This window comes from Narcine bancroftii, chromosome 14 (genome assembly GCF_036971445.1).
Source record: "Narcine bancroftii isolate sNarBan1 chromosome 14, sNarBan1.hap1, whole genome shotgun sequence".
Taxonomy (NCBI): domain Eukaryota; kingdom Metazoa; phylum Chordata; class Chondrichthyes; order Torpediniformes; family Narcinidae; genus Narcine; species Narcine bancroftii.
Window position 1 is genome coordinate 68,060,158 of NC_091482.1, and position 21,673 is coordinate 68,081,830.

The 21,673-nt window shown below is 44.0% G+C and overlaps 1 protein-coding gene across 3 annotated transcripts in view; it reads left to right on the top strand.

Moving 5' to 3' along the window:
• Positions 1-2,112: 2,112 nt before the first annotated feature.
• Positions 2,113-21,673, top strand: part of acana (aggrecan a) — a 54,284-nt gene continuing 34,723 nt past the window's right edge. For all 3 annotated transcript variants that reach the window (XM_069910219.1, XM_069910220.1, XM_069910221.1), the window contains exons 1-7: positions 2,113-2,185; positions 3,949-4,335; positions 5,481-5,655; positions 7,079-7,206; positions 9,235-9,528; positions 13,120-13,749; positions 19,999-20,173. In XM_069910219.1, coding sequence (XP_069766320.1) covers positions 2,116-2,185; positions 3,949-4,335; positions 5,481-5,655; positions 7,079-7,206; positions 9,235-9,528; positions 13,120-13,749; positions 19,999-20,173 — 1,859 coding nt within the window. In that variant the 5' untranslated portion in view covers positions 2,113-2,115. The remainder of the gene's footprint in view (positions 2,186-3,948; positions 4,336-5,480; positions 5,656-7,078; positions 7,207-9,234; positions 9,529-13,119; positions 13,750-19,998; positions 20,174-21,673) is intronic.

Genomic DNA, 21,673 nt, shown 5'->3' on the forward strand with positions numbered 1-21,673 from the left:
CATTTTCAGATTTCAGATTCACATCCAGATTTCAATTATTGTCAGAGAACATACATGACATCACATAATGTGCAAAGAAAAATTACACAGTCAACAAAGATCTGTATACTGATAATGAATGTAAACAAACTGACTGTGCAGCACAGAGAGAATAAAAAAATTAATAAAGTGCACAAGTAAGAGTCGGTAAACGAGTCCCTGATTGAGTTTGTTGTTGAGGAGTCTGATGGTGGAGGGGTAGCAGCTGTTCCTGAACCTGCTGGTGTGAGTCTTGGGGCACCGCTACCACTTTCCTGATGGCAGCAGCGAGAACAGAGCGTGTGCTGGGTGGTGTGGATCCTCGGTGATTGATGCTGCTCTCCGACGGCAGTGTTCCCTGTAGATTTGCTCGATGGTGGGGAGGGTTTTGCCCGTGGAATCCTGAGCTGTGTCCACTACCTTTTGGAGAGCTTAATCCTCAGGGGTATTGGTGTTCCCAGACCAGACGGTGATGCAGCTGGTCAGCACACTCTTCACCACACCTCTGTAGAAATTTGCAATGTCATGCCAAACCTCTGCAAACTGACGGGCTTTCTTCATGACACCATTAGTGTGTTGGGTCCAGGAAAGATCTTCTGAGATAGTGACTCCCAAGAAAATTAGCTCACTCTCTCCATCTTTGATCCCCCAATGACCTCTGGTTTTCCCTTCCTGAAGTCAACAATCAGCTCCTTAGTTTTGGTGACATTGAGTGCGAGGTTGTTGTTGGTGCTCCATTCAGCCACGTTTTCAATCTCCATTCTGTATGCTGACACATCCCTTTCCTTTATACAACCCCAAAGTAATCTGCATTTAACCCAAATGTGCAACCGTTGGAAACTTAAGGTAAGCAGTGTAAGAATAGCAGCACTGACCAAGATTCAGAAAAGCTCAACCTTTCATCATGGAAATTGTCACCACCACATGATCAGAAGCATGAACTGTGGCAGCTTGTGTTTCTCCTTCCTGTTAAGCCCAGAAGCATGAGGCTGAATTTAGCCTTTCCACTTCAAAACTGCTAACTTGATCAAGAGTTGAGAACACCTTGCCTGTTAGGTAGATAGACGGCCACTAGAGGGAGACAATGCCTAAATTCAGATGGTGAAAACTGTATCAAACTAGAGACAGGGTTGAGCCATTTAGGACTGAGATGAGGATAAAGTTCTTTACCCAAAGTTGTGAACTTGCGAAACTCCCTATCACAGAAGGTTGTTGAGGCTAGTTCATTAGATTTTGTCGTGAGGCGGCATGGTTAGTGTACCAGTTAGTGCAACACTGTTGGAGTGCCAGTGAGCTGGGTTCGAATCCAGTGCTGTCTATAACACCAGTTTCCACCGGGTGCTGAGGTTTCCTCCCATCCTTCAAAACATACGGAGATTATAGGTCATTGGGTGGCATGAGCTCATGGGTTGGAAGGGACTGTTACTGTGCTATATGTCTAAAAATAATATTCAAAGGGAAGTTGAATGTGGCCCTTATGGTTAAAGGGATTAAAGGATATGGAGAGAGAGCAGGATCAGGGTACTGAGGTTGCGTGATCAGCCACAGTCGTATTTAATGGTGGTGCAGGCTTGTAGCTGAACACCCTTTTCCTGCACCCCTATTTTATTATTCTACCATTATTTCTTCAATCAAGGTTCCCTTGAATCTTATTCCAAGCTCAGAACTCCATTTTGATGTAGATTGTTGACGGGCGGTCTTCACGAAGAGCAACATGGTTAACGTAGAGGTTAGCACAATGGTGTTACAGACCCGGGTTCGAATCCTGCGCTGTCTGTAAGGAGATGGTACCTTCTCCCCGTGTCTGCATGGGTTTCCTCCGGGGCCTCCGGTTGCCTCCCGCTCTTAAAAACGTACCAGGGTTATAGGTTCATTTGAATATTTGCACGGCACGGACTCGTGGGCCAGAAGGGCCTGTTACTGTGCTGTATGTCTAAATTTTAAAATGTAACCTTTAAATTTAAGTGTAAAATTTAAAAGTAGCCAGCACTTTTTTATTTCTCCCTGCTCCACATCACCTTTCTTTCACATTCACCACCTCTGTTCAGCACCAATGACATTGACTCACTTTGTAACTTTCTTTCCTCCAGGTAAATTATGACCACTCTGTTATTAGTGTTTGTGTGTTTGCAAGTGATCGCAGCAGCTATTTCTTTAGAAGTTTTCGGTAAGTCATGGATTAATGATTACACATTATTACCTAAGTTTTAGACGATTGCTTTAACTCAGTCTGTAATAAATCCAACCCTGTTGACTGAAATTCAAACAGTCACTGTGACCACCTCACAGACCACCTACGCTTCACGTCTCAAGGGGTTTTTCAATTTAGTCTCTGTACTTTTAAGCTTAGTTTACGTGGGTTAATGTCAAGTCAGTCTTGAGCCACAATAGATAATTAATTGGTGCCAAGTTACCTCTGACCTTAACCAATCATTCTCAACGGGGGCTCTGTGGATACAGGACATTTAAGTAAAAGCCTAGTTTTCTTTTCACTTCACGTAACAAAAATATTTTAATTTTTTTTGATGTACTGTTTATACTCGTGTGATAGTCAAGTTTTGGGAACTAATTTTCAGGGTAAAATGTAAGGGGTCGAATATTACATGCATATTATTTTTGACCACGGTAAGTACCTGTGTCGTTCAAGGCATCGGGTGGTTGGGTAGGAGGGTGACTGGGGCCTAGGTGAGGATCTATGGTCAGGATGTCGGGAGCTGGGGTGGGTGGAGGCCGGGTCAAGGATCCATGGTAGGGGGAACAAACATTACCTAAGTTGATGGAAGGAGAAGGAAAGAAAAGAATGGACTCAGTAGAATTTCTGGTGTATTTTTGTTGAATGACAACATTGTCTGACTGGCTTAATGCAACCTAGATTGTATACCTAAAATGGATGAGAGGGGGGGCTGGGGGGGTGGCTTGGGAAGAGGGAGGGGGGGGAGAAAAAGTCACTGTATATGTGTGAAAAAGTGTATATCATGGCTAATGTGATTTATGGTGTGAAAAATAAAAAATTTTTTTAAAAAAAAGGATCCATGGTAGGGACATTGAGAAGTTGGATGGGCGGTTGCCCAGGGCCCAGATGAGGGTTCACGGTCAGGACATCTGGAACTCCATTGGGCAGGCAGCCGGGGCAGGGATTCGCGGTTAGTGCATCGTGAATTCCAGTAGGTGGGCAGCTGGGGTGATGATCCGCGGTCAGGGTGTTGGAAGTCTGATGAGTGGGCGGCTGAGGCCTGGGAGAGACACGACGGAATGTGCGTCGGGAACTTTGTTGGGCAGGCGGCCGGGGCTGAAAAGAGGGGGATTGAATTTTTCATGGTATCAATTACATATGGTAATCAGTTGGAGAGAAGTACGGTAGAAACAAATACTTGACCACTTCACGAGGAAGGGGGGCCATAAACTTTGAGCAGAGTCATAAAGGGGCCTTAGCCAAATATAAAAGTTGGGGAATGGCTGTAAAAGCCATTTCTGAACTTGGACATCAACGGTAGAACTTGGGTCTGCAAACTTCATTGCATGGTAAGGAAGTGTCTGCCTCATGCTGGTGTAAGCTATAACAGGATGTCCCAAATAATTTGTGATTTGGATATAAGCAGGGACTGGGATTTTTATCAGACTGTATCTTCATCGACAATGAAGCTGGCACGTATTGGCCTTCACTGACTGCCGTCGAGAAGGTGATGGCGACTCCTCAAATGGTTATACCCCGGGTGGTGAAAGTGTTCCCAGTTTTGTTGGGAGGGAACTTGCAGGATTTTAACCCAGCAAGAAGAGGTGAATGGAGATATACTTCCACAGCAGGATGGGCATTGACGTGTTCTTCCGCTGCTGTGTGGGAGTGGGTGGATGCTCTGGTGATAAACGAAAGCAGTGATGGTTTGGTGTGGTGGAGAGTAAGAAGGTGCCTTTACGATCCTTGTTTGACAGATGATGCTAAGGCACTGAATGTGAAGATTTCTGCACAGACACCAGTCAAAGCTGAGCTTGCAAGCTCTGTGACTATCCCCTGCTACTTCATCACTTCCATGCCACTCTCTCCGGACTCTCCCCTGGAATCTCTGCTAGCCCCAAGAATCAAATGGACCAAAATGGCAGAAGGCGGGAAAGAGACAGTCATCGTAGTTGCTACTTTGGGAAAGGTGAAGATCAGCCAAGAGTACAAAGGTCGAGTCAAGCTTCCAGGTTACCATGAAATACCCAGCGATGCCACCTTGGAGCTGAATAAACTATTGTCAAGTGATTCTGGAATGTACCGCTGTGAGGTGATGCATGGGATTGAAGACAGCCAGGATATTGTAAAGCTGCATGTTGAAGGTAAATGTTGATATATTACAGTTCTCCGTTACTGCTATCCTTCCCTACATTTTAGTCATTTTGCCTTTACCATTCCAGTTGGGTCACCTGTGCTGGAAAATTCCTGTCTGTGTTCCAGAAGCAGTGAGATTGGCTCCCAATGATCACTCCCAGTAATCTTCATCTGAATGCTAGCCCTTCCTCCTCTCAAGAAATACCTTTGGTATTTTCAGAAAATAATGGCAAACAGCGGTTATAATGAGCCCGTGTCTTTGTGCGACTGGGCTTTTATATTATTGCAGGTGTTTGACGTGCATACTGACATAATGGACCAAGTATAAAACACCCCTCTGACAAGGAGACCCATCGGCCCTTCGAGTCTGCTCATGAGCTGATCCATTCCCCCCAGTCAGCCCCACTCCCCGGCTTTCTCCCCGCAGCCCTTGGTGCCCAGTCAATCTCTGCCTTAAATACACCATCAGCCTCGCTTCCACGGCCGCCTGTGGCAACAAGTTCCACAGACTCACGACCCTCTGGCTAAAGAAATTTCTATGTTAAATTGACGCCCTTTTATTCTGAAGTTGTGCCCTCTTATCCGAGACTCCCTGACCATGGGAAACATCCTTGCCACATTTACTCTGTCCAGGCATTCAAAATGTCTCTATGAGGTCACTTCTTAACTCTAATGAGTACAGTTCAAGAGCTGCAAATCTTCCTCATATACTAACTCTTTCATTTCATTCCAGTAAATCTTCTCTGATCCCTTTCCAATGCCAGCACATCCTTTCTCAAATAGGGAGCCCAAAACTGTACACAGCACTCCAAGCGAGGTCTCACCAATGCCCGATAGACACTCAACATCACATCCCTGTTTTAATATCCTATTCCTCTAGAAATGAAAGTGAACATTGCATTCACCTTCTTCACCACAACTCAACCTGGAGGTTAATCGTTAGGGTATCCTACACAAGTACTCCCTAGTCCCTTTGCACCTCTGAATTTTGAATGTTCTCTCCAGCTAAGTAATAGTTTGCCCAAAGTTTCTTCTACCAAAGTGCATGATGGTACACTTTGTAGCATCGTAGTCAACAGAAGGCAACTTGATATCAATGCAGTTGCTTAGATCAGGAAGGTGACTCTTACCTACCTTTCTTTTCTGCTTCCAGGTGTTGTCTTCCACTATCGTGCCATCTCCACCAGGTATACCCTTGACTTCTACAAAGCTCAGCAGGCTTGTATTGACAACACTGCCACCATCGCCACCCTGGAGCAACTACAGGCAGCTTACGATGATGGATATGATCAGTGCGACGCAGGTTGGATAGCTGATCAAACAGTAAGGTCTGGACCAATCCCACATGTTGTCCCATTATGACCCTTGGGGAACAGGGAAACGCCAGGCTCCATGTGATCGAAGGACCTATAACATGAAGCAAATTTCCGTAGAACCAGTCAGTCAATGTATTTTGAGGGTGCACAAAAACCGAAGGCACTTGGCGCAATTTTCCGCAGATTGTGTTTTGGGTGAAGTTTTCCTGGTCTGTCTGATGAACAGAAACTCATCCTCAAGCATTTGGTGAAAATGTGTGGTTACATTTATATTTTTTTAAATTTATTGAATGATTAAATCGCAAGATGATCTTTTTCCCTCCTTTCAATGATGAAAGGTAAGAGACGTTCAAGAGGCAGGGTTTCATTTTTGTGACCTTGTTTCACTCCCCATCCTGGACACAAGATGAGGGCAGCACAGTTAGTGCATTACTGTCACAGTAGCAGCGACCGGGTTTCAACCTGGCGCTTTCTGTACAGACTTTATACGTGCCCCCCCCCCCCCTCCGTGTCTGCGCGGGTTTCCTCCGGGTGCTCTGCTTTCCTCCCAAAGTTCAAAATGTATCGAGGCTGCAGGTCAATTGGGTGTCATTGGGCAAACACACTAAAATGCTGGAGGAACTCAGCCAGTCTTTTCAACTCAACAGGAGACAAAGATATATTGTCAACGTTTCGGGCCTGAGCCCTTCTTCAAGGAAATGCAGAAGCAGGAGATATCAGTGTGTTAGTACAGATTCTATCACCAATGTGTCTATGTACAGATGGTCGTGTAGGATGGCTGTGATTGGCTGAGAGTGTAGCACCACCTACTGGCAGGTCTTAAAGGATTGCTCCTAGCCAGACCAGGTCATTCTGGACTGGTCGACCTACTTGTGATAGGCTCCAGTCTTTTAGTTAATAAAAGCCTTGGTTTGGATCAACAAGTCTATGGTTCTTTTGACGCGCTCTACAATCAGAAAGTGTCAGAATTCAACCAATGGGGGAGGAATCCAGACCAACAAAAGGTGTGAATTGAATATGATAAGGAAATGCATTAAAATTTCTCATGTCTGGGCGAAAGGAGACAGGGAAAGGAGAGATGACGGGGAAGAAGAGGGGGTTATTGGGGAGCAAGGCCTCATGAGCCGAAAGAGCCTGTTAACATGCTGCATGTATGTTTAAAAAAGGTACAAGATCTCTGGTGGGGCTGGTTTGGGTAGGTTCAGCTGAGTCGGATGGAGCCAGTATTTACTGTGGGAGGGAGCTTGTGGTCATCTGGTTGCTGTATCCCATTCAAAGCACAGACTTGATCCAAAACCGAAAATGAGACAGATGTACAAAGACGTTGGTCTGTACTCAGACTGTTACTTCCTGTTTTGTCCTTTTTAAACCTTTTACAGTGAAGTCCAATGTTTACAATTAATATAAAGACACATTTCTGAAATGCTTTTCTCAGGTATCCAATTCAAAAACCGCGAGTGGGATGCTATGGTAATTTGGATGAGTACCCAGGCATCAGATCATATGGCATTAGAGACACCAATGAAACTTATGATGTTTATTGCTTTGCAAAAGATCTACAAGGTAAGGTGTACTTTTTCTAGAAATATCTGCTGTGAGATCTACAATGCAGCATGCAGGACAGGGTATAAGTAGAGAACTTTGGGTGAATGCAGACAAGGGTTGTTGGAAACTTTGGTTTGTGAGGAGAAGGGATTTTGCCAAGTGCTGGAAATGTTCTGGTTATCATTGATTTGGGCATGTTCTCGTGAAGAGGAAGAAGGCAGGATCAGTGGCGGAGATTAAATAAACAAGGTTGCCCATCCAATTCAACCTGTATGTTTCCCAGCTACCACATGCCATCATCTCAACATGAGGTCTGGCTAACCCTCATGGGCTCATTCATCCACAAGACAATGAATTCTATCTGCCAAACCCTCCTCAGAGTAAGGATATAACATCGGACAACAATTTTTTTTAAAAGATTTGCTTCCTAAAATAAATTGGGGATTATGATAGACAACTTCAAACTGAACACAAAGATCATTTCACATTTCCTGTATCATGAAGTTGGATAAACATAAAATTAACTTTTATTGACTTCAGCATGTTTAATCGCATAATACGTTGCGTTAGTTCAACTGACCTAAAAATGTTTGCCACTGATTTTCATTTGTACTCAGCATCTGATGCCTCTCAGTGTCCAACAATGATGGCCGACATTGATGGGTTCCAGTTGTCCTATACCACTTTTCCAAGGTCGCAACGTCCTGGTGAAACCTTTCACCATGTTCGTCACTGACTGCACCAAGATCAGCAGGGAAGACGTCCAAGTGCAGAAAATGCATTTTCATCCGCATGTGGCACTTCATGGTTTTGTATGCTTGAAGTAGACAAAATTTGATGGGAAATCACAAAAGTAAGGTTATATCTAAAAAAAGATATCCGATAGGGAAATTTTACGGTGAGTTTTTGTGATCAACAGCCCAGAATCCATAAAATACACCCAAAATTGTTGAGGAAGCAAAATCTTAGTTGTCCAGTGTAATCCTTGATGTTAGTCTTAACCCATTATTCAGAAATCTGAATGTACCCAATGGAAGATTCTGAAAATCCTTTTTGAATATTTTATTTAAGAAAATACAGACTATAGGACTCAAATAAAATTTAACAACAATACACTGAATATAAAATCATAGAAAAACATTCATAAGGTCCAAAAAAAAGAAAGGAGAATTGCTCTTCTCTTAGCACCCCCTTCCCAGATTCAAAAGAAAAGGGGACAGACAGCAGGAAATAGTGGAGATAAAGATAAAGAAAATAGAAAGGAAAAAGCAACAGGAGCAAGGTTCAACATCTCAGAGTCAGATCATTTTTTTAAAAGTATTACATTTCTGATAAGGAGTCAACTAATTATCAAATTTCAAAATAAATTCTCCATTCTGGGCATTTAAGTAATCTAAAAATGTTGCCAAATTGCAACGAATGTACTATATCTATTCCTAAGACTATAAGTAATCTTCTCAAGGGGAATACAACTTTACACATCCATGTTCCAACAATCAATGTGTAGTAGGGAATCGGATTTCCACATTACTGCGATACATTTCCTGGCTATTGACAGCGCAACTTTAATAAATTTAGATTTACTCTCCATCCTTTGAGACCCTCTCCATTCCACACCCGCCATTCCAGTGCCTCTGGAAACTCTAATTTCACCACAAGCTACTGACTGCCCTTCCCCTACCACATCCCACCAATGCTGGTTTCACCACCTCTCCCCAAAACCTTACTGCATTCATTTTGCCAACAACTACCCTGGCCTACCATTGCCATGAACCAAACCTTGCCTCACCTTTTCTACACAGTAATCATTTCTGATCCAATCTCTAACCCCAACTCCCCACCATCACCACCCCCCATCTCTCTCTGTCTCTCTCTCTCAACCCCAAAATCCCTTATGCATTTTCATGTCACACAGACACACTGTTATAATTGACCCTATCCAAGTTTCTGGACTCTTGTTTTTTTCGTGTGCTTAGCCTGCGTGCAAAGAATTTTCTGGAGTTCTGGAATAATTGACGTGGTCTTTAATTTTTTTTATGTTTCTAGGAAAAGTCTTCTACACAACCACCACTGGAAGATATACTTTCAAGGGAGCAATGGAAGCTTGCCTTGACAAAGGTGCCCAGTTAGCCACCACAGGACAGTTATACATGGCCTGGAAAGATGGCATGGATCAGTGCAATACTGGCTGGCTCGCTGATGGCAGTGTTCGATATCCGATCTCGAAGCAAAGACCTAACTGTGGCGGCAACCTGTTGGGTGTTCGAACCGTGTACCGGTACCCCAACCAGACTGGCTATCCCGATCCCATCACTCTCCATGATGCTTACTGCTTCAGTGGTAGGTAACAAAGAACTTCAGCAGAATCATAAAAGGCTGGAAACCCTCAACGGGTCAGGTGGCATCTGAGTAAAGAAAAACAGTTAACCTATTGTTATCCAGGACCCTTCAGCAGAACTGGGAAAGAGAAAAGTTTGTTTTGGGAGGGCAAAAGGAGAGGAATAGAAAAACAGTGATAAAGTGAGACCAAAGAGTTGATGTCACACACGCTGACTGTTTCAGGTCAGTGTTTATGACAAGATCATTTCTCAAATTGGTTCCCAGTACCAGAGAAGATGTGGATTTGGTAGAATCACTTTGATAGAGAGAGAGCTAATGGGATAAATGGTTCTGCTTTGTCTAAGCCAGGTATTGTGAAGAGATAGACCATGGGGCATCCCCATGAGTCAGGTGATAAATAACAGGAGGGGGAATGAACCAGAACAAAGGCAGAAATAGTCGGTTCTGATGCCCGTGGAAAGAACGAATGAGCTACCTAGAGTTGGAGAATTCGATACGCAATCCAGAAGCTGAGTGAAGCCCAGATAAAGCAGGGGTTCAAACTGAAAGAAGAACCACATCTTTCCCTCTACAGATGCTACCTGCTCAGTTGAGTTCCCCTAACAGTTTGGAAGATAGACTCGCTCCTCTACTTTTCAACTGGACACACAGAAATGGGAGTTCATCCTTTATGCTTTAAACAGGTGATGTGTGGACCCACAAATATCGGGAGATTTGTGAACCCCCAGTTGAAACCATTAGAGAGCCTTTTACCCTGATGCCTGTGTAAAAACATCACTGCTGTGGGGTCCAGTGGCAACTGCCAGGGAGTTGCTATTGGAGAGAGTGGGAAAATTGGTGCTGCCTCAGAGAAGCCCTTTCCTAGGCCTATCCTGAGCGGCTACAAGGGCTGCTGTGGAGGTGAAGGAGATGGTGGGGAGTGGCAGCACATCCTCAAAACCTCCAGCCACCTCCACACTTTCCAAATCCTAACCATTTGCCTCTTAAAGAAGTTGCTCCTCAAAGGTCCTCCTGCCCTTAAATTTTTGGCGAAACACACCCTGGGAAGAGCTTCTCTCTGTGTGGTCCTCTCTATTGGCAGAACATTCAAGAACCAAAGCCATAGGTTAAGGGTGACTGGCAGCAGAACTTGTGGAAATAAAAGGAAAATCTCAGGGAGTGAGTGGTGATGGTTTGGATTGAATTCCTCGGGAGTTAAATGTGTTTCTCACAAAGGAATTGGATAATCCCTAGAATACAAAATAACGGGGAAAAGGCTCATGGGACAGAAAGAAAATTCAGAGATTGTTGCCATGCATTTAATGGGATAAGTATTTATAGCCACATGGGCAAAGATGCAGTGATAAGCTTTGTTTTGCAAGTGATCCCATATTTAGCTACAGCAACTGTAGGGAGTCATGTAAAAGTAATTGAAAGAGTGCAAGGTACATATTACAGCAATATTGCAGAGTCTAGAGAACAGTGCAGTCAAAACACTGCAATCATCTTTCACCAATGTGAGGTTTATTTAAGATCTACTTAAATTTTACAGCTGGAAGGAATCTAGAGGTTCATGTTTTCGAGGTCAAATGCCTTCTGCCTAATGAGAGGGGAGAGGGGAAGAAGAGAGTGTGACTGTGGGTCCTTTAGTTTGTTAGCAGCTTTCCCAAGTCAGCAGGAACCACTGACAGACATGAAGAAGGGCAGTCGGTCTGTATCATGGCCTGAGATGAAGGAGGGGCAGTCGGCCTGTATCATGGCCTGAGATGAAGGAGGGGCAGTCGGCCTGTATCATGGCCTGAGATGAAGGAGGGGCAGTCGGTCTGTATCATGGCCTGAGATGAAGGAGGGGCAGTCGGTCTGTATCATGGCCTGAGATGAAAGAGGGGCAGTCGGTCTGTATCATGGCCTGAGATGAAGGAGGGGCAGTCGGTCTGTATCATGGCCTGAGATGAAGGAGGGGCAGTCAGCCTGCATCATGACCTGAGCCATATTCACAACTCTCTGCAAACTATGATTTCATAAAAACTAGATGAAAGCTAGAAACTAAAATAAATTTGCATGTAAGGTGAATTGAGCTAACTGTATAAAGCAATCCACGTAGATTTTAATTATTAATTAGTAAGATTATTGATTTTTAAATTTAGACATTCAGTACAGTAACAGGCCCTTTCCAGCCCAAGAGCTTGTGCCGCCCAATTACACCCAATTGCCATACATTTTGAAGATGGGAGGAAACTGGAGTACCCAGAGGAAACCCACGCAGACATGGGGAGAATGTACAAACTCCTTACAGAGAGTGCCGGATTCGAACCCTGGTCACTGGGGCTGTAATAGCATTGCGCTAACTGCTACACTAACCATTCCATCCATTGGATGATTGGACCAGGTTAAGGCTTGATTCTCTTGTATTAAGACCATAAGACATAGGAGAAGAAATAGACCATTCAGCCCATCAGGGCTGCCCTGCCATTCATTCATGAGCTGATCCATTCTCCCACTCAGCCCCACTGCCCGGCCTTCTCTCCATAACCTCTGATGGCCTGGCTACTCAAGAACACATGAATGCAGTAATGATCATTGCAACCCAGACATACACCACCAGCCAAAGGAAAAGTTACAATTCAAGGGAACCAGAATTCTTCCACAGCTCCACCACAACCCGAACCTTCAGCTTCATGGACTCTGTTGTGTCTCCCAAGACTGGCAATCGCCCACTGTTGGTCCCACCATTTAAGACTAACGATGTACATCCAATGACTCCAAATGGATTTGTTTTTAATTTAGACATACAGCACAGCAACAAGCTATTTCGGCTCAAAAGCCAATGGGAAGCCAATCAGTAACCTGCAACCCACAGTACATTTTGAACAGTGGAATGAATCCAGAGCCTTCAGATGAAATCCACACAGACACAGAGAGAACATACAAACTCCTGACAGACAGTGTGGGATTCAAACACCTGTCACAGTCGCTGGCGCTGAAACATCATTGCGCTAATGACTATATTAGCCATGTCATTCCCACACACACACACACACACACACACACACACACACACACACACACACACACACACACACACACACACACACACACACACACACACACACACACACACACACACCACCGCCGTGATCCCAAATACACTCAGCTTAGCCTGTTTATCTTCCTCAATAGGAAGAGCTAACAGTCCATGAGGAAAATCACTGTGGGATGAACCAAGATAGAGAGTTCAATTTGATTCAAGTGGAGAGGTGGCCAGAAGGATGCTTATAAACTTATGAGAGGCATCAATAGGGTATTGACATATAAATTGGGCAGGTGCACGAACATGCAGGGAAATGAGGGTTTGTGGGTCATGTCCCGATAAAACCATTCCAATCTGTGTCTTAAATGTTGCCTTTACCACTTCCTCTGGGGGCTTGTTCCACATGCCAACCACCCTCTGTGTGAAAATTGAGTTTAATTCGGCCTTCTGTTCAGCACAGACATGGTGGGGTCTTAGGGCCTTTTCCTGTGTGTGCTCTTCTGTGTTCTATGTGCTCTTTGTCTTCTCTGTAATCTTCTCCTCATTGATAATCTCCGTAACATGCTGATTTTTCTCCACAGCAAAGCCTGGTATAGAAGTAGTCACAGAAACGCCCCTTGCCTTCCCAGCCACAGAGCCGGAAGAGGTGACTACTGTTGAAGGAACCATCTTCACCATCCAAACCATATCTGAAAAGGAGGAAGAATTCTTCACAAGGACTACTGAAGAGGGAGAAGTACAGGGAAATGTTTTTACACTTAGCCCTTTCACTCCAATAAGTCTGCCCTCCACTGAGGAAACTCTTGAGTTGACCATGATTCCACCAGTTCTCACCCAAGAGACCGACAGAACACCAACTCCCGAAGAACCCGTTACAGAGGGAATTACCCTTTCTAACATTACAGGCCTGCCTGAAGAACTATCAGCCATTACTGAGGAGATTTCCAGTCCAGAAGTGCCAGTATCTGTGGCCGCGACTGAAGAAGTAACATTGAGACCAGGAGTCACAGAGGTTCCACCTCACACGCTAGCCACCATTAAAGAGTTTGTTCAAAAGGTAACGGCTACTCCAAATGTCCTGGCCACACTGCTGGAGGGACTAACAATAGGTCCACCTGAGACAGGAACCCCAGTCATAGAAGTCACTCCAAAATCAATTGACGTGGAAGAGAGTTCAGTGTTATGTCCCATCAGCCCATTGGCTCCAACTGGTACGTTAAAATGGTTCACATTGCAAGCCAGTGGTTCTCAATTTTCTTTTCCCACACACCTACCACCTTAAGTAATCCCTTACTAACCACAGAGCACCTATAGCATCCTATACTCTGGGGTTAGTAAGGGGTTACTTAGGTATTCATGTGGAAAAAAAGGTTGAGAACCACTGGTTTAATCACAATGGCCTTTTTTCTTCACTCTGCCTTATGTGTTGTGCTGTGTAATTTGTTGCAATGCCCTCTCTGATCTGTGAATATGATGGCTGGATGTCCTATCTGATGTTACTTTCTGAGGTTCTCACACTGATCCTAAATTTGAATCCTGTTCTCGACTTATAAACTCGCTGAACACCAATTTTCCATTCCAATCCCTCTCAAAATTCCCCGCTAACTTTCTTGTCTCCAGCCGGGAGAGCGATGATTTGAAGATCAACTCTTCTTCAACACTTAACCATATAATAACCATATAACCATATAACCACTTACAGCACAGAACAGGCCAGTTCGGCCCTACTAGTCCATGCCGTAGCAAATCCCCACCCTCCTAGTCCCACTGACCAGCACCCAGTCCATACCCCTCTAGTCCCCTCCTATCCATGTAACGATCCAGTCTTTCCTTAAATGTAACCAATGATCCCGCCTCGACCACGTCTGCCGGAAGCTCATTCCACATCCCCACCACCCTCTGCGTAAAGAAATTTCCCCTCATATTCCCCTTATAATTTTATCCCTTCAATCTTAAACCATGTCCTCTAGTTTGAATCTCCCCCTTTCTTAATTGAAAAAGCCTATCCACATTTACTCTCTGTCCCTTTTAAAATCTTAAACACCTCTATCAAGTCCCCTCTCAATCTTCTACGCTCCAGAGAAAAAAGCCCCAGTCTGTACAACCTTTCCCTGTAACTCAGACCCTGAAATCCTGTCAACATTCTCATGAACCTTCCCTGCACTCTCTCTATTTTGTTTATATCTTTCCTATAATTTGGTAACCAAAACTGTACACAGTACTCCAAATTTGGCCTCACCAATGCCTTGTACAATTTCATCATAACCTCCCTACTCTTGAATTCAATACTCCGATTTATGAAGGCCAACATTCCAAATGCGTTCTTCACCACATCATCTACCTGATTATCAGCCTTGAGGGTACTATTTACGATAACTCCTAAATCCCTTTGTTGCTCTACACTCCTCAATTGTCTACCATTCAATGTATATGACCTATTTAAATTTGCCTTTCCAAAATGTAGCACCTCACATTTATCTGTATTAAATTCCATCAGCCATTTCTCAGCCCACACCTCCAGCCTTCCTAAATCACCTTTTAATCTACGGTAATCTACCTCATTGTCCACAACACCACCAATCTTTGTGTCATCCGCAAACTTGCTTATCCAATTCTCTACCCCTACATCCAGATCGTTAATATATATAACAAATAATAGTGGACCCAGGACCGAACCCTGAGGAACTCCACTAGTCACCGGCCTCCAATTGGACAAACAATCTTCTACCACTACTCTCTGACACCTTCCATCCAACCACTGCTGAATCCATTTCACTACCTCCTTATTTATACCTAATGACTCCACCTTTTTCCCTAACCTCCTGTGGGGAACTTTGTCAAAAGCTTTACTAAAGTCCAAATAGACAACATCCACAGCTTTCCCTTCATCAACCTTTTCTGTAACCCCCTCGAAGAACTCAATCAAGTTTGTCAAGCATGATCTACCCCTGACAAAACCATGCTGATTACTCCCTATCAATCCCTGTACCTCCAAAAATTTGTAAATAGCATCCCTCAGAACACTTTCCATCAACTTGCCCACCACAGACGTCAGACTTACAGGCCTATAATTCCCAGGTTTGCATTTGGACCCTTTCTTAAACAGAGGAACCACATGCGCCACCCTCCAATCCTTTGGTACCACCCCCGTGGCCAGTGACATCCTAAATATCTCTGTTAATGGCCCCACTAACTGTCCACTAGCCTCCCTGAGTGTCCTAGGGAATATTTTGTCTGGTCCGGGAGATTTATCCACCTTTATCTTTTTTAACACAGCCATCACTACCTCCTCGGTTATCCTTATATGCTTCATGACCTCCCCACTATTTTTCTTTACTTCAACTGGTTCAACATTTTTTTTCCCTAGTGAATACCGAGGCAAAGAAATCATTCAAAATTTCCCCCATTTCCTCAGACTTCTCACTCAACCTACCCTCGCTATCTACAAGGGGTCCAATTTTATCTCTCACTAATCTTTTACTTTTAATGTACTTATTGAAACCCTTTGGATTTATTTTTATTCTGTCAGCCAAAGCCTCTTCATGCCTTTTTTTGGCCTTTCTAATTTCTTTCTTAAGATTCCTTCTACACTCCTTGTCGTCCTCCTTCAACTTCTCAGCTCCCTGCTCTTTATACCTCTTGTACACCTCCCTCTTTCTCCTAACCAAATTTCCAATATTCCTCGAAAACCAAGCCTCCCTATGACTTCCAGCCTTTCCTTTGATCCAGACTGGGACATAACTACTCTGTACCCTCAAAATTTCTTTTTTGAATATCCTCCATTTTTCATTAACATCCTTACCTGAAAATATCCTGTCCCACTCAATACTCCCCAAAGCCCTTCTTATTCCTTCGAAATTTGCTCTTTTCCAATCCAGAACCTCAACTTTAGGCCTCTCCTTGCTCTTCCTTAAAACTACCCTAAAACTAACAGAATTATGATCACTAGACCCAATTGGTTCTCCAACATTAATGTCTGCTACCTGACCTAGCTCATTCCCTAACAGGAGATCCAGTATTACACCATCTCGAGTCAGTTCTTCTACTAACTGATTTAGAAAACAATCCTGAACACATTTAACGAACTCCAGCCCATCCAGCCCTCTAACCGAATGGGTATCCCAATCAATGTGTGGGAAGTTAAAATCTCCCATGATCACTACCCTATGATTTTCACACATATACGTTATCTCGCTACAAATTTGTTCCTCTAATTCCCTTGGCCCATTTGGTGGTCTGTAATACACCCCTATTAGCACCCTCTTGCCTCCTCCACCCCTCAATTCCACCCAAACAGCCTCACTGGTCGATCCCTCCATACCATCCTGCCACCTCACGGCAGTAATGTCCTCCCTAATAAGCAGAGCAACTCCTCCTCCTTTTTTACCCCCTAATCTATCACATCTAAAACAAATGTATCCCGGAACATTAAGTTGCCAGTCCTGCGCCTCCTGTAGCCAGGTCTCACTAATTGCCACAATATCGTGACCCCAAGTATCTCTCCATGCTCTCAGCTCATCTACCTTGTTCACTATGCTTCTTGCATTAAAATATCTCAGAGAATGACCCTCACATATATTCTCTTTTTTACCTTCTACCCTAATCCCCATCCTACCTTTGTTATCTTTTTTATTCCTAGCTAGGTGGCCATACTCCCTGGACACTGCTCTCACCCTCTGTTCCCCACCCCCCTGCCAAACTAGTTTAAACCTTCCCCCACAGCTCTAGCAAATCTACTTGCCAGCACATTGGTCCCCCTCCAGTTCAAGTGGAGTCCGTCCCTCTTGTACAGGTCCGACCTCCCCCAGAAGAGATCCCAATGATCCAGAAATCTTATCCCTTGCCCCCTGCACCATCTCTTTAGCCACGCATTCATCCTCCACATCCTCCTATTTCTACCCTCACTAGCTCGTGGCACGGGCAGCAATCCAGAGATTACTACCTTGGAGGTCCTGTTTTTTAACTTCCTACCAAATTCTACATAATCCTGTTTCAGGACCTCATCCCCACTTCTAACTAAGTCATTGGTCCCCACATAGACCACGACTTCTGGCTGTTCTCCTTCCCCTTGCAGAATGCTATGAACTCGATCAGAGATATCCCTGACCCTGGCACCAGGGAGGCAACAGACCAACCTGGATCCCCGATCTTGTCCCACAAACCTTCTCTCTGACTAATGAGTCCCCAACTACAAGAATCCTGTTCTTATCTCTCCTTCCCTTCTGAACCTCAGGGGCAGCCCCCCCGTGCCAGAGACCTGACCCCCACGACTCGTCCCTGATAGGCTGTTCCCCCCAGCAGTATCCAAAGCCGAATACATGTTGCTGAGGGGCACTTCCACAGGGGTACTCTGCACTGGCGCTCTCCCTCCTTTCCTCACAGTCACCCAATTCCCTGACTTCTGCCTTCTTGGATTTCTACTTAATTGTTAATAAAGAAAATACTTCTGAAAATTGTGGGAAAAAAAACCACCACAGCTGCTGAAAATCTGAAATAAAATCAGTACCAGCCTCCTCTACATTATTGCGGCCTCTATATCGGAGAGACTGGACGCAGAGTGGGAGGTCATTCCATTAAGCACAGGGTCAGTGCTAGAACAAGTGCTAGAGGGAGGCATTAGAGTAACCTGGGGGGGGGGGGGGGGGGGCACAGTCCGACAGTCGGAAATAGTCGGGGGGGGGGGTGGTTGTGGTGGGTGTTAGTTGTGGCCTAATTGCCGAAGGACGTAAACCTCCTTCATCCCTCTGATGTAGCAGCTGAAAGCGCTGCTTTTTTTGCATGGAGTCACTAGCATGCCTCAAGCTAGACACCAGTGATGCTTGAGGCACGCTAGTGACTTGGGTGGGGGGCGGGGGTGGGTCTGACGGCGAGCGATGGCTGCGAGCGTATGGGGGGCGCAGCACCTCCCCAATGCCCGGAAAGGCCCACCCTCCCACTACAATAACCGAGACCTCCTAGTGGCCAACCATTTTAATTCCACTCCTGCATGCCTGTCCATTGTCTGCCAAACAGAGGCTAATCGCAAATTAAAGGAACAACACCGAGTATTCTATCTGGGCACACTCCAATCAAGTGGCATTAATATTGACCTCCAGTTTTCATTTGGCCCCTACCCCAAGTCTCTTTCTTTCCCGATCTCTCTGTCTCCTTCCTCCAACTCCCCCATCCTGTTCCCTCTCCATTCAGGACCCAGCCTGGTTTTCGCTCTTACAAAGAGCTCAGGCCCAAAGTATGGAGCCCAATTTGGAGTGATAAGTATTGCAAAATGTTTTATGCAATGGGTATTTATGAGCCACATTTGATGACATGGGATAGAGTGTAAGATATGTCTGCAGTCGATAACTAAGAGCTAAGATACACTATATTAGAGTGTATGGAAAGGTAAGGTTTCAAAGCAAAAAAATCTGTACCTGATAGAAATCTATAACAAAACCAGAAAGTGCTGAAAACATTGAGCAGGTTGCTCCGGAACTACGAGAAATACAATAAACACGAGGTTACGCATGATACAATATATTTGGTTATACAGGCTATACACCACGCCCCAAAAGTTAAATAAATGGGACCCAACAGTATCAGACAGTTTTCGCTGTAAGAAGGAAGCGGGAACAACAGTACATGCAATTTGGGCATGAGAGAAAGTGGAAAAGTTTTGGGAAGATCTAAACCAGGTATTAAATAAAATCACAAAAAGCAACATACCAAAAAATCCAGAGATCTTTCTTCTAAGTAATATAAGAAGTAAAGAACTTGGCCTCGATTTGGATGGAGCACAAAAAAGATTTATTATGATAGCCTTAGCTGTAGCAAAAAAATGTATTATGTCAACCTGGAAATTAGAAGATAGCCTGAGAATACCGCAATGGTACATCGAAATGAATAAATGTATTCCATTGGAAAAAATAACATAATTTAAGATATAACATCACAGTATTCGAACAAATTTGGGAACCGTACACAGAACACAACAGAGAGGGCCTACTGCGGACCTCCACCCCCTAAAATGACAGAATGAGAAGACAAAATGAACTGACCCAGTGTGTAAAAGTAGATGACACAAATTTCTTGTTTATTTTCATTGTGTGATGACATTGTTTAATGGGTTTAATGTATCATATGTGTTGAACGTTGAGTGGATGGGGAGGGGGTTGAAGGAGGGAGGGAAGGGAGGGGGGGAAAGGGGAGAAAATGACACTGTGTATATTCAAGAGGGAAATGTTTGTGTGTATTTTGGTCAATATGGTTCAAGGTGTGAAAAATAAAAAATTTTTAAAAACATTGAGCAGGTTAAGCAACATCTCTGGACAGAGAAACAGATAATATTGCAACTATCTGAAATGTTATCTGCGTTTCACCCTTCATAGATGCTGGCTGACTTGTTGAGTATTTGGAGTATTCTGTCTTTTTATTGCAATGTGTTTAATGTGGCTTTGCTCAATTCCCTAATTGTTCCTTAACAGGGATTGTTTTCCATTATCGGGCCATTTCAAGCAGGTATAGCCTTAACTTCACCGAGGCCCAGATTGCATGTTTGGAAAACAATGCCGTTATCGCCACTCCTGAGCAGCTTCAAGCAGCCTACAAGCAAGGATACAACCAGTGTGATGCAGGCTGGCTCTCTGACCAGACCGTCAGGTAAAACCTCCGCTTTCCAATTTCCTTTGGATCAAATGTTATCCTGGTCCCAGTGGCAATACAATCTTATAAAACTGGCTTATTGAAGATATCCCAAGGGCTGATATTACAATTAAACCTTTGCTTACAGATTCTAATGTGATACATAGCAATAGCAACTGGAGGGATGTTATTCATAAGATCTTAAAACATGAGGATCTAGCAGCAGGAGGTGACCATCTGTCCCGTCTAGGCTGGTCTGTCTTTCAATATGATCAGGTTGATCTGGCCATGGACTCGGGTCCATCTACCTGCCTTTAATCCCCCTTCTGTCCAAAAATCTATCCACAGTCCCTCACATCTGGTCAGACATTGAATTAGATCATGGCTGATCTGGTCTCCATTTTTGAACCGTAATTGCACAACCTTTGATATTATCTTATCTCACTTTTCCAGGTAATCGGATTTTGGTTCAAAACTTTTATAGAACTTAGAAGAACATAGCACAGTGCAGGCCCTTTGGCCCTCCATGCTGTTCCGACCTATATATTCCTAACAAAAAAACTAAACCTTTCCAACCTCATAACCCTCTATTTTCCTTTCATCCGTGTGCCTATCTAAAAATCTCTTATATGCCCTAAATGTTTTAACCTCTACCACCACCCCGGCAAGGCTTTTACTTCTCGTTATGTGAAAAAGATTTCCTGATTCTGCTCTTGCATCAGTTCTTTTGAAAGGAAATGGAGATTTAACTTCCCCGGACAGAGTCCCTCCTGAGCTACCCCTTTCTGACTCCAAGATTTCTTCCCTCTGATAGATGTTTTCCAGCATTTATGGTAACATCAGAAGAATTGTCACCAGATCCCAGTATATATTTATAACTCAACCAAAGTCAATTAAATAAAAACAGAACATCTGCTTCCTACCAGATTATAGACTGTGGGAGCATATTATTCATAGATTGATTGCTGTGTATTGAACATTGTAATACTTTATAAGAAAATCAATCTAAAATGCTCTGTGATATCCCTGCTGTAAAAGGTGCAAATGAATAAGGAACATTTTCTTCTCAAACTACAGTACGCAAAATGTAATTGTCTCCAAATGTCCAGTGATTTCCATGTCTTCTTTGGCATGTTGCTGCATCCTTTCCTTGCCTGCAGGTGCTTTAAATCACTTTGATAATGCAAACAGTGAACTCCCCCTGAATCAGTGAACTGGTGTCCCAGCAATAGGTCAGGTGGCAGCCAAAAGTCTAAACCAGTGGTTCTCAATCTTTTTCTTTCCACTCACATCCCACTTTAAGTCATCCCTAGGCCATCGGTGCTCTGTGATTAGTAAGGGATTGCTCAAGGTGGGATGTGAGTGGAAAGGGAAGGTTGAGAAACACCACTCTAGATCCAATTGTTACTGAAATATTTTGCTTGAGAAAAATTGTCATTGGCCCATTTCCTTTGGAGTTCTGAAACCCTGCACATAATGAGTCAATGAGGGATGATTGGTATTCAAACTTCTTTCCAC